We start from the raw sequence: 13,714 nt of genomic DNA, 5'->3' as shown, positions 1-13,714 counted from the left end.
CACTCTGCTCTGATTGGTCAAATATGGCCCAGCACATGTTAAAAATGAAATCCACATTACCATATCAATGGTCTCATTTATAAAACATTTATTGAAACCTTCTTAAAAGTGAACATACGCAAGTATATTTTTTTTATATATTTGTTTATTAATGATTATGGCTCAAATAATGATTTAAAATTGTTTCCAGCCCCATTTTGTGTGGACCCCACATTTATAAATGAGACCCCTGAACTTCAGGTTTTCCTCAGTTATGTGAACAGTTTAATTGTATACATTTAAGCAAGTCCTCATCTTTTGGAAACACATGCAAAGTGGATTTGCTTTCACAGCACTGAAAGAGTCTTCTCAACATTTCCAAAACATGTATCAAACTCTTTAGCTACTATGTTTGAGGGCTAAATAGATGTTTACTGGCAACAACTGAAGACCATATATGGGCATTATGCAAACGTGTTACAAATCTACATCGATTGTAATTACTGATGGCTCGTTTCAGGCGGTTCAGAATTGGTTGCTTCTTTTCAGAGACAATAACTGCAATTGAGTTTTGAAACCTTTTCACATTTGCAAACAGCTACATTACATTTGATATAATAGGTAATCTACAAAAAGCATAATAGGGGCACTTTATAAGCTGTTATATCTTGAATTTAAATGCAGTTTATTTCAGTAAGCAAGATGCATATGTATATCTTGCTTAACACATGCTATCAGCTTGCATCATTGATTTTGAGGTTTATAAATATTTCTAAATCCATTTATTTATTGAATTATATGATTTTTTTGTGCTTATTAGCCAAACCACAGCATTTTCTGTGTAAAATTGCTGGTTAAAAAAATATTTAATTTACAAAAGACATTCCATTCTCATTAAAGGGAATATTGATTATGCATAGAACAAGCTTACAATTGCACATCATGTGTCGAATCATAAACACGTGCTCATGTATAGTAAGTCATTTCTGAAGCTACACTGTAAAACCCAAAAAGTTAAGGTAACTCATAACCAATTGAGGAAACCAATTGCAACAAACCATTTAAGTTGAAAAACTAATCCAAATGAGTACTGTGAACTTAATCCATTTGAGTAAACGAAGCAATTTGAGCTCAGTAAAAGAATAAATGAAGAGAACTCAAACCAACTGAGCACTGTAAAACCCAATAAGTTAAAGCAACTCAAACCATTTGAGGAAACCGATTGCTACAAACCATTTGAGTTAAAAAACTAATCTTTATGAGTACTGTTAACTTACTCCTTTTAGGTTGAAGTAATGAGGTATTTAATTAGCTCCTTACCTTCAACACTGAGTTCAGAACTATTTTCAAATGAGTAGAGTTAACTTTCAGAAAATTTTGAGTTAACTACACTCATTTCATTTGATCAAGTTGACTGTTGGGCTTTACAGCGAAGCAAGTAGATTTTCAGTGAGGAACAGCGACCTCTGCTGTTGACTGCCGTTGCAGTCAGATTTGCCAAAGGGTTAAAGATGAGAAATGAGCTGTAAGCAGTGTTGGGGGAAGTTACTTTTGAAAGTAATGCATTACAATATTGAGTTTCTCCACAAAAGAAGTAACTATTTATGTTACTTGGTTACTTTTTATGATAAGTAAACTGTGTTACACTACTTTTGAGTTACTTTTGCGTTACTTTTTATCTTATCTGACTAAGGCTTAACCTCTTTCAGAACTTTTTTCTTTAATTTTTTAAATAGCGTAGATCTGCAATTAATAACATCTAGCAGTATAATCTAAACCTATATTTACTTTTAAAAACACATGAAAAAAAATACATTTTAGGATAATATATTCTGAGAAGGTTCTAAACCCAGAACTATACATGCCGTACAGATTATTGAAAGTTTAAAGCAATGCGTTTGCTACTTTTGTCTTCAGTAAAATCCCTGTCCATCGACACAATCCCTTTTTCATTTCTTCGTTGTGTTCAAAATAATGAACACATTCTCTCAATGACTGCGTGATTCATTGTGACTACTTTAATTTTAATTTAGTTATTTACTTTTTAAAAGCGAATTAACTAAACTAAAAAGTTACTCAAAAATTATTACTTATTGTTTTAAAGTAATGCGTTACTTCACTTGTTACTTAGAAAAGTAATATTATTATGTAACTTGCGTTACCCCCAACACTGGCTGTAACACAAACATGCGTTGGATATTAACACCCAACAAACAGAATGCACAACTGAATTGTCTCTCTGTCTTTTATTGAAAATGTATGACATTGGCGGTACTGTTTGGATCATTTCTTCATTTTTATTGTGTCACTCATATTTGTGCTCGAGGAACACCTTCACTTTTATTTATTGCTTCTTGTTTGTTTGCAATTCAGTTCTGTTTTATACAAGACGTGAATAATAAAGCAAATTAATAAAATTATCCTTCTCAGATACTGTGCATTGTGTTAGGATTTTTAGACTGCAAGAATGCCTAATCTGGGCAGTGGGTAGCGCTCTGGCCTCACAGTCACTGGTTTGAGCCTTGGCTGTGTCAGTTGGCATTTCTCTGTGGAGTTTGCATGTTCTCCCTGTGTTAGTATTAATGTGAGACTATTATCAATATTATTGTTTATACAAAATATAGCTGTCGCACATTATCAGTGTCATTTCCACCACAATGCTGTAATGTTGCTTTAAAAGGTTTGTGTGAAAGATTTTTTAGGTGGTTTCTATGAAAATGAATAGTGCCATCTGAGAAGATGTTCAAGATGGAGGGAATTTACTTTTTTATCAACAACACTTGAAGAAAAATCCAGGTAAATATCGCTTGATAAGGAAATACATTTACGTCATTACCAAACATGTACTTTCAAAGATGTTTTTAAAAAACCAAACAAAATTAAGGTAAATAAGAGTGTTTTGTATACATGAAAGGCTAGTATCAGTTCAAAGCCAATCGGTGAAGCTATTTTAAGTTTTTCACAAAAACTGTTGAAATGTTATTTCCACCACTGTCATTTCCATCACCACACACATTTCTAAAAAAAAATATTGAAAAAGTTCTCATCACACATTAAAAGTGCATTCACAATGTATGAGTTCATGCTCTATTTAATATACAAATTCTGTTTATTTATTTTCTAATAAGCTCTTAACCAAAGTAATATGACATTTTAGAGTGTGAGAGGTGTACAATTCAGCATACAACTATTTATTTCATTGACAAATGCATATATATATATATATATATATATATATATATATATATATATATATATATATATATATATATATATATATATATATATATATATTGTGGGAAGACTGATTAAACTATATACAAAAATGATTTTAGACAATGTTTGACTGCCATAATTAATTACATTTTGAAATAAGCTGTATATTGAGATGTGATGGAATTGATATTTGTTCAGTTCACCATGAAAAAATGTTTCTCTTCTTATCTAAGTTGGTCCTCTTACAGATCGTAAAACTAGACAAACTGTTTAAACTTATGTGGCTATGTTACGATAATTTTTAACCATTTTTTTACTCAACTTTACAAGGCTAAAAGTGCCAGTAGTTGAAGAAATGGCCCAAATACACTTCCTGAGGCCAAAGACTATAGCTAGAGAGTTTTTTTTTTTTGTTTTTTTTTTACAAATGTAAGTTTATAGATATGAGGGGAATAAACCCAGAATAGACTTAAAAACAAAGATATGCCTTGAGCCTACGAGTGGACAACACAATGATGAGTGAGGGATTTAAGATAAGACTAAGATTTATTTAAGATACATTTTATAAGATTTCTTTAACTGTACCTATACATTACCTAAATGTACACTCATACATTTGTATTCATTTAAGTTAGAAAATATATTTCATTTAATTTGAATTGCATCTTTACACCCAATTAGTTGAGTTATTAAATAAATAACCAAAAAATAAATAAATAAATAACCCAACAAGGCACCAAGCATTTAACCCAACTAGTTGAGTTATTCATGAATGATTAAATAAAGGTTAAATATAACCCAACTAAGTACTAAAAATTTTTAACTCAACAATTGGGTTAAATAAATAACTCAACTTTTTTTAGAGAGCAGTCATCCAGTTTGTAAGACCCGGATAAAATCTTAAAATCATACTTCACCTGTATACCTTGAAAGACAATGGAATAATATAAGGGAACTTTTTACAATATGGAATAAACCGATGGTGGCACAGTGGCTGTAGCGCTGTCCCTTCACAGCAAAAAGGTCGCTGGTTCGAGTCCCGGTTGGGTCAGTTCTGGAGTTTGCATGTTCTCCCCGTGTTCCCTGTGGGTTTCCTCCGGGTGGTCGAGTTTGAGTGTGTATATTGATGTTTCCCTGTACTGGGTTGCAGCTGGAAGGGCATCCGCTGTGTATTAATTTAAGCAGAAAACTAGCCTATATTAGATTGTATTAGTAGTGTTGTTGATTTTATCGTTAGTCCTCACCATTTAGTAGCAAATAGCCGAAAAGTCTCTGGGAATTGAACTGAAAGGGCTCATGAAGGCAGCAGATTCATGATTGTAGCTGCAATGTTTCCCGCTAGATGGCGAAACAACGAGTAAAATCACGACTTTTTTTCAAGTGCATTGTGGGTAAAGACGTTCGACGCACATGTGGCCACCTGATCAGTGCAGCAGTAGACCGGAGGAAAAGCGGGTCTGAGTTAACGCCAGCTATTCGTACAGTTAAAACAACCGCACAAAATAAGATAAAATGAGACCAGGTAAGTTATGTACACATTTCGATTTTAAAAGCTAAAGTCAACGCTATAAAATATAATCCAAGTAACGCTGTTTATAAGTGTTGGTTTAGAGTTAGCCGGATGAGTTAGCCACGCACTTGCAGTTTTGTGAAAGAAACGCTCGTTCTCTTTAAATGTCATGGCATTGTTATTTAATTTATTACAAGCTTTGGTGTAGAATTGTTAAAAAGTGATTTTGTTGTAAATAACGTTATTTTTGTACATGTAAATAACGTTACACATGTTACAACGCTGCACGTGCGTGCGACCGAGCCATGCTGTTACACGCGGTGCTGAAGCCCCACATGGCTTTTAACTAGTTAGAGATAATAACCAGTTTGCTTTTGTTTCTGAAACTAGTTGTCTAGTTAATGTGTTTTATTTTAAATGGTGAGTTTTGTGTAACTTTATTCAACTTTTTGTACATTTGAGTTTGTGCGTTGTCGAGTTATTAGAAGTAACGTTAGAGGAATACACGTTTTTTCCTCTTGTACAATAAGTAGTTTTGTTGTTGTGGATGAACAAAGACATAAATACACCCAAAACAGAATGTATTTTGAGCGAGATGTAACTGTTGTTTGTTGTGTGGTCTCCAAAAGTGGGGTATATTCACATGGACTTGAGGTAAAGTTAGTTTTACATTCACACACAGGGACTTTCTCAAAAATATTATTTGCAAATTCTAAATAATGAAATCATTTTAGCAGCGAGTGACTATCAAAGTACAATATTGCTCACAGTTAAATGCGTAGTGCTTGTGTTATTTACAGTCAAATACAGTGTCAATGTATTCGAGTCATACTTGCTTGTAATTTCAGACCGAATATTAAAAGTACAAACGTTATAGTAAACAATATAGGAAACATGTCACAAGTTGTCACTGAATGAATGTGTGAATATAAACTTTTTCAATCATTTAACCCTCTTAATGCTGTCATTTAGCGCTCTAATATCATGACATTCGACTTCTTATTTGCCAAGAGAAGGGTTATTTTGTATTTATGAAACATCAACTAAAACCATGTTGTCTGAACAGCAGCTGTTCATTGAGTGAATGCAGAAAAGGTTTTTGCAATTATTTTTTATATTAAATATTAAAGATAGACTAAATTTTTTAATATGGATTTAATTGATTTTATATGGATTAAAGTTTTTATATGGATTCTGACTAAACTTTTATATTTTTTACGAAACGTTTTTGACACCTAATAGTAATTCATTCTAAAATGACACGAAATGAAAAGTAACTTCTTTTAATTGGTTCTGTACCAAATATATATGCTACAAATGTAACCATTAAAAAAAGTTAATATTTTGAGGCTTTTTAAGCATTTGGAAAGTTTTAGCTTTTTACAAAATGAATGTTTTGTTTTTGTATGTCTTCAGGCCCAAATGTGGTTACTAATGGATTTCATAAATTTGTGTGAATGCAATTTTGATTTATTAAAAGTTTCCATAAATGCAGTACAGCAGACTTGTTTTTGGTACTTCGGACAGTGCAAAGTTAAAAATGTGCTCTACCATACCACCCGGTGAAAACAAGAAACTATAAAAAATGTTTTTCTGGTTATTGTAAGGAGTCACTTGCAACTTTAAACTGGTTTAGTAATAGTATGATCCACAAATGCGTTTTTTCTCCTTTTCTTTTAAATGTTTTGCTCTTTCCCTTCATCAAAGTAATATTTCTCTTCAGGATTCAGCCCAAGGGGAGGTGGTGGTCGTGGAGGATTTGGTGGAAGGGGACGAGGCGGAGGAGACCGCGGAGGAAGAGGAGGATTTCGAGGAGGCAGGGGTGGTTTTGGTAAGCAGGATATTAAAGCAGTTTTATTTTACTCCCATATATATATATATATTGCATGTGCCTTATGGCTTTTTTTAAAAAAGAATTTAAAAGTGATTTTAAATGTGTAGAAAATCGTATTACATTTTAGCAAAGTGTATTTTATAAAAAAACAGTACTCTGGCTTAATTTATAAAATGATGAATGATTTTACAATTATACTACATATTAAATGATTATTTCCTTCGCACTAACAATGGTTTGAAAGATAGATAGATAAATAGAGCGTGGATATTAAGCATTGAACGCATCACCATTTTTTTTTTTTTGGAAAATGTATTTCTAAAGGTGCTGTTGACTTGAATCTTTCCCTGGATGTTAGTAACAAGCAAAAAATCCATATATGTAAAACAAATCTAATTAGTTTACAAATTAGGTTATGCCAAATAAAATGAAGTGAGCAGGGAAAAAGTATTGAACACATGAAGAAAGGGAACCACAGTGAAAGCCCAGGCAGCAGTTGAAATCTCTCAGTAGTTCTTCAGCAACCCTCTGCCCTTCCTCATTGTAAATTAATATTAGCTGCTTTAGTCTAAAATCTACATTATCAAGTAGGGTTGGGTTGATAGATGATGCCATCATCCATTGTCGATGACCGATAGACATCACAATCCTCCACCCCTGTCGCAAATCTGCTCGCAAAAAATACACACTCAGGCCCCGTTTACAAATGGCATTTTAGAACGAAAACGATCCATGTAAACTGGCGTTTCATCTAGCGCTTCCACATTATACCCCTGAAAACGCACATAACATGACCACAAACACACACAAGCACACTCTGTCATGCGCTGCAGTGTAGGCTATACACGCGTCTTAACGCTGAGCTCCAGCAGTCACCCCCAGAGAGCAGTGCACATCGGACAGTTTATCAAGGATGTAGCATTGGATCTTGTCTCGCTATAGTTGTTAAATGTGATGTTTATTTAGTCCTGTCTCTAATCTAACGACTCTTCGGTCTTTTGAATCTATCAGGTAACGTGTCACAGCATCAGTACACTGCTTCAATCTTTTGCTTTCATGCTTGTAATTTTAGCGAAAACCTCAGATACTGTTGGTTAGTTGCTGTTGGTTGTGCACCTTTTTTACCAACCAAGTTTGTCGACCAAGTTTGCCATTATAACGACACTGATCACTCTATTCATGTCAGAGTCCTGCAGAAAAAGTGATTGACAGGTGGTAATTTGTATGTAGCTTATCTTTATTTATGATTTGGTTATGGGTAAAACAAAGACCAAGCGTGTCGGGTGCCCAACTCGGTTTTCAGGATGATGATGATGAATCCAGGGTGGACAATTCAGCAAGACAATGAACCAAAACACTCCAATGCTTTCAGAGAAAGACAATCAAGCTGTAGAAAAGCCCAGCGAATCACTTGACTTGAATTCAGTATAAACTGCTAAATAAAGATCAGATTTGATAGACAAGACTCACAGAACCATCAAGATTTGTACACTGTTGAAGTCTGGGAAAACTGAGCAATTCATGTGACTTCATTCTCTATGAGATGCGTCTTTAAGCTGCCATCACCAAAAAAGCCTTTTATATTAAGTATTAAATGTGTTTCAGTAGTTCAGTACATTCGTCTCGTCATTCCATTGTTATTAAACATTTTTTTTTAGTTTAGTTTTATTTTTATGTTTGAATTGTTTGGGTTTTAACCAAAATCTGGTCCAATTCCATGTCAACAGCTCCTTTAGAAATATTATTCCCAGGAAAAAAACATGACGTGTTCAATACTGATTTTCTCGCTATAGATGGATGGATGGATGGATGTTTAAAAGTATTTTGGGGCTTCTGATAGTCTTTTAATATGTAATCAAATGATTCTTGTTCTAAATTTGCCTGACAGGATTTGATTCTACACACATTGATCCATTTCTTTGTCTGTTGTTTGATAAAGGTGGAGGATTCAAGTCTCCGGGAGGTGAAGGTGGCTTTCGTGGACGAGGCGGAGGCCGTGGCACTCCTAGAGGACGGGGAGGAGGAAGAGGGGGAGGACGAGGAGGCTTTAGAGGAGGAGCCAAGGTGACCGTAGAACCCCATAGACATGAAGGTGCGACACAGTCAGTACTCTCTCAAATAATTGGGGAATTAGTTTGCTGTTAGATAAATGTGCTAAATGGTCCTGTTTTCTTGGGGAAATCGCAGGAGTTTTTATCTGCCGTGGTAAGGAGGATGCTCTGGTCACAAAGAACATGGTGATTGGAGAGTCTGTGTACGGAGAGAAGAGGATAAATGTCGAGGTGAGCTTGTAGAAGCATGTCTGTAATATTTTTCTGTGAATTGTATGTTACTCATGTTGGAAAAGTGAAAATAACACATTAAAGTCTTAAAGCTCTCACTGCATGTTGAAGACCTTTTAAATTCATGTTATGAATGCGAAATATCCCTGTTTGGGTTTCTGTCGAGTGATTGTGTAATTTACTTTATAGACACATTATTGCCACTTGTTCAATTCCAACAATAAAATTTAGTTCCAATCAATCAGATGCATTTGCAGATCTCTGTTGCGTCAGTCATCAATCACCGTCAATATTCTCCACTTTTCATTTCTTTTATTTCCTACCATATTGGAGAGACTTTTGTAATCCACTAGTTATGGAATGTTTTGCGTAATGGTAAATGCAAATTATAATTAACTGTTTAACGTTGTTGTTGTTATTATAGGTAAATATATATTTAGTTTGCTGTAAATGTTGATTATTGATCAATGAAACCCAGTTTTCTATCTCTCTACTTAACTGATTGGTCATGCATATCTGCCATATTAATAGTCTGATCAAATTGCACATCATACTCTCTAATGTTCATTTAAGTGATTCAGTTTTTTTTTTTCTTCAGGAAGGAGAAACTAAGATTGAGTACAGAGCGTGGAATCCTTTCAGGTCAAAGTTGGCCGCTGCCATTTTAGGAGGTATTGACCAGATCCACATCAAGCCAGGAGTAAAGGTCATGTACCTGGGAGCCGCTTCAGGAACTACTGTATCCCATGTTTCTGACATTGTTGGACCGGTATGTCTACTCTATTTCATTTCATTTTCTTTTTTTTTTTTTTTTCTTTTTCTCTTTCTTTCTTTTTTTCTTTCTCATTTTCTTTTTCATTTTTTTCTTTTTCTTTCTTTCTCCTTTATTTCTTTGTTTGTTCTTTCTTTATTTCTTCCCCTTTCTTTTTTCTTTTCTTTTTCTTTATTTCTTTTTCTGTTTTTTATTTCTTTCCTTATTGTCCACATAAAATCAGCTAAAACAAATCTCAAGTGTTGTATATTTTGTTTTAATAATGCTGTAGAGTGTGGCATAACTGTCACCATTGAAAATTAAGCTGTTATGTAATTTTAACAGAAATATTTGGGTTTAAAAACAGGTGCAATTTACAGATATTAAAGCAGCCAGTTTTTTTGATACAGAATATTATAAATGAGATTTTTATTTGGTTTAATAACTTTTGCTACCACTTTTTATTAGCTCCTATTTTACTTTTCAACTGTTGTATCATGCATTTTATTTACAGTAATTTTTTTTCAGAATTTTATTAGTTTAGACTAGTAATTAGACTTTAATAAAATAATTTTATTCCATTTTAAAGCATTGTTTATAATTGGTTAAAAAAAAAAACAGAGTTTGGGATTTTTCGATGAATAAGCAATATTATTTTCCACAGGACATTACACTGTATTTCTGAAAGTGTCTTTGACATTTTAGTGATTTACATTAATTTTCTCACCATAGGAAGGGTTGGTGTATGCTGTTGAGTTCTCACACAGATCGGGCAGAGACTTGCTTAATGTAGCGAAAAAAAGAACCAATATTATTCCCATCATTGAAGATGCCCGACACCCGCACAAGTACCGCATGCTTGTCGGTAAGTTCCTGAGATGCGAGCACTTGAGATATAAATACACATGAATGTTTATTAAAGCGATGCCTTGTTTTCTTACAGGAATGGTGGACGTCATCTTTGCTGATGTTGCTCAGCCTGACCAAACCAGAATTGTTGCCCTCAACGCACACAATTTTCTAAAGAACGGAGGCCATTTTGTTATTTCAATCAAGGTTAGAATAAGTACAAATCTCCTGAGATTTTGGTCTGCCAATGTTTTCATTGTCCTTCAGTTATAAACTTATATTTCCTTCCTCAGGCGAACTGTATTGACTCCACAGCAGCTCCAGAAGCAGTGTTTGCGTCCGAGGTGAAGAAGATGAGCGCTGAGAATATGAAGCCTCAGGAGCAGCTCACACTGGAGCCATACGAGAGAGATCACGCTGTCGTTGTCGGAATCTACAGGTAAGTCTTGATGAATAGAATGAAAAACAATTGTTTCGACTATGATATTGGGTGCGCCACAATCAGCTCCCTTGTTCAGTAGACAGTGCACTGATAAGAGAGACAGCCATTTTAAGTGCTGCCTTTATCGCTACATTTTTCCAGTGGACCTAAATGTTTGCACATCGATGCTCGCTTAATAAAAGTTTAGAAGCTCGAAAAGTGAATCACATGAACCAAATCGTCAAGCATGACAACAAATAAGAGACTTTATATTTATCATGATTGAACATAGCTAGTCAGGTTAAGAACAATGTAGCAAACATTTACAATTGTTTAATGGTTGAAATGGTGCTGATAATTGAAACAATCAATTTATTTAGCCATAATTATTCAATTCATGTTTATTTCTATAGCACTTTTAAAGTGTAAATTGCCAAAGCAGCTTAACATTGATGTTCTACTCAATAAAAACTATGTTCGTCCAGTTTTCAGAGAAGTTTAGTTCAGTATAGTTTAATTTTCACTACTAAAAGTCCAAATACTGAAGAGCAAACCCATCGATGCACACGAGTCCCAAACCAAGCAAGCCAGTGGTGACAGTGGCAAGGAACAAAACTTTAACAATTGACAAAAGCGAAGGAAAAAAAATCTTTGAGAGAAAGCAGGCTCAGTTGGACGCGACCATTTCTCCTTTGGCCAAACTTTTTGTGCAGAGCTGCAGTCTGGGCGCTGTAGGGCTGCACGATACTGCCGTCCAAAGCCACACCTGCTGAAATCATGAAATCACGCGCTCATTAAAGATGACAGCAGACAACCCACTAGTTTGTGTCATTCGCCAGTTTGAAAACTTTACAGTACTTAATATTACTACAGTTCTAGAAGAAAAAAACTGTGTTATGTGTAGCACATTTTCAGTTGTGTAGCAAGCAAAACTTGTCATAATGTGCAATACTTCACACATGCAAGGATGGTCTCACTCTCTCAAACTGTCCTAAAGCAACTACTGTATGCTTAGTGTTTGGCCAGCTGGTGTGCAGGAATTACGCTTATTACTAAGCCATACTTGCATGCTATTTCAGACCAAATATGGCTGTCATTACTCAGAAATGACCCAACGTGAAAAGAAAACCAACTTCAGCTCAGTAAAGCAGGCTAGGTGGAACAGCGCTGATGTTTTGTTGTTCAATTTAAATAAAATCTACATTATTGATGCTGTAAAAGGCCTTTTGCAACTGAAAGTAGTCACATCAGTCTTTCACCTGAAGATTTCAGTGGGTTTTGCTTTAGCATTTGATTTTACTGCGACTGTGTTTGTCTCGTGCACATGAACAGTGGCAGCTCTGCGTCACCAGAGCTACAAATCTACATTTGCTGACAGACAGTTTGGGCTACTTATCAGAATTATGGGAATTGTTGGCCCGACAATATTTAATTGGATTAACACTTTTTGCTTTGTTTTATGCCTTACCCAGAATATAAAAATACATATAAATTTAGATAATTTACTTTAATCATTACTATTGGAATGTGAAGAGACTGAGATATGAACTTACTGTAAGTCTGATTATTGGTGCACATATAAACATCCAGTCCAAACCACAAAAACTTGTTCAGCACAAATGAAGCACAGCTGTTAATGAAACAAAAGCATAAATATATAAATATTTTTGACTGGAACATTGCAGGAACTTTCAGAAACATCTTTGTCTGGATAGGACTTGAATTTACCTACAATGTTTGTTTTATTTATACATATTTTATTTATACAGTATTGTTTCCCATCCTCTTTGCAGACCACCACCCAAGGGGAAGAAATAAGGATTTATTGTGAAAACTTTCATCTCTTGTTCGCATCCTTCTTCGCTCCTGAAATTCTTGCTTCAGCCACTAGATGGACCCACAGTTTGCAGATGACAAAAGACTGATATAACTGAACCATTTTCCTGCATCCATTGGGACGGGAGTGCATCCCGCTGCAATATATTCTTTATGGAGAGTAACACAGCTCCCGGGTTTTTCTGTTTTGTTTTTTCTTTGTATGATTATCCTCTGTGTAATATACAGTACCGAGAGATGAATTTTGAGTTTTGCTTGTCAGAATTATTGGAATCTCGATTAACTAGATCAACAGTTTTCAGAAGCATACCTTTGTTATTGTTTCTTTAAATATTTTTAGTAAAACATTTTTATCTGATATGGCTGTGGTTTGTGTTTTTACATTTCTCACATGCTGAGGTAGATTTTCAAAAAGACAGAACTTTGTGATGTTCAGTCAGATTTCTTTTTTTGCTGAATCAATTAGTCATATTCATTAATGTTTGAATTGCAGATTCCATTAATCATTACGGCATAAATCCTTAAAAGGGTAGTTCAACCAAAACTGAACATTCTGTCATCAGTTACTCACCCTTCACTTGTCTCAACAGTCTGAGTTTTTTTTGCGGAACACAAGATATTTTAAGAAATCATGAAAACCTGTAAACATTGTCTTCCACAGTGTTTGTTTTTCCTTCTGTGCAAGTCAATGGTTACCCAATGACAAACATCTTTTAGAAAATATCCTTTTGTGTTAAACAGAAAAATGAATGTAATTACTTGAGTGCGAGTGAAATTTCATTTTTGCTTTAATGCTGGCTGACAATTTCAATGTCGATTCATAATTGCATTTACATTCAGACTAGAATGATTTTAATCCCAGTAAAGGGGCTCAAAAAACCTTTATCTCATTACTGCACTGAAGTGTCCATGGGTTTAGACTTGCATGCATGCCTCGAATGAACTTGTGGTATTATTCTGCAGATGTGTTTTCGGAAGTCTCTTAAAGGGTTGATCAATTTTATCAAGCCAATATCATCTATTGAAAATGGGCTTT

General features: G+C 34.5%; 1 protein-coding gene across 1 annotated transcript; it reads left to right on the top strand.

The window, feature by feature from the left end:
- Positions 1–4,615: 4,615 nt before the first annotated feature.
- On the top strand, positions 4,616–13,036 carry fbl (fibrillarin). The gene is given in 9 exon segments (NM_213002.1): positions 4,616–4,717; positions 6,429–6,536; positions 8,479–8,631; positions 8,727–8,821; positions 9,420–9,590; positions 10,305–10,437; positions 10,516–10,628; positions 10,715–10,860; positions 12,636–13,036. Coding segments are annotated over 9 exon segments (954 nt in total). The 5' UTR covers positions 4,616–4,707; the 3' UTR covers positions 12,661–13,036.
- The last annotated feature ends 678 nt before the right edge of the window (positions 13,037–13,714 follow it).

Source organism: Danio rerio, chromosome 16, assembly GCF_049306965.1.
Source record: "Danio rerio strain Tuebingen ecotype United States chromosome 16, GRCz12tu, whole genome shotgun sequence".
Taxonomy (NCBI): domain Eukaryota; kingdom Metazoa; phylum Chordata; class Actinopteri; order Cypriniformes; family Danionidae; genus Danio; species Danio rerio.
This window is presented reverse-complemented; position numbering and strand designations above follow the sequence as displayed.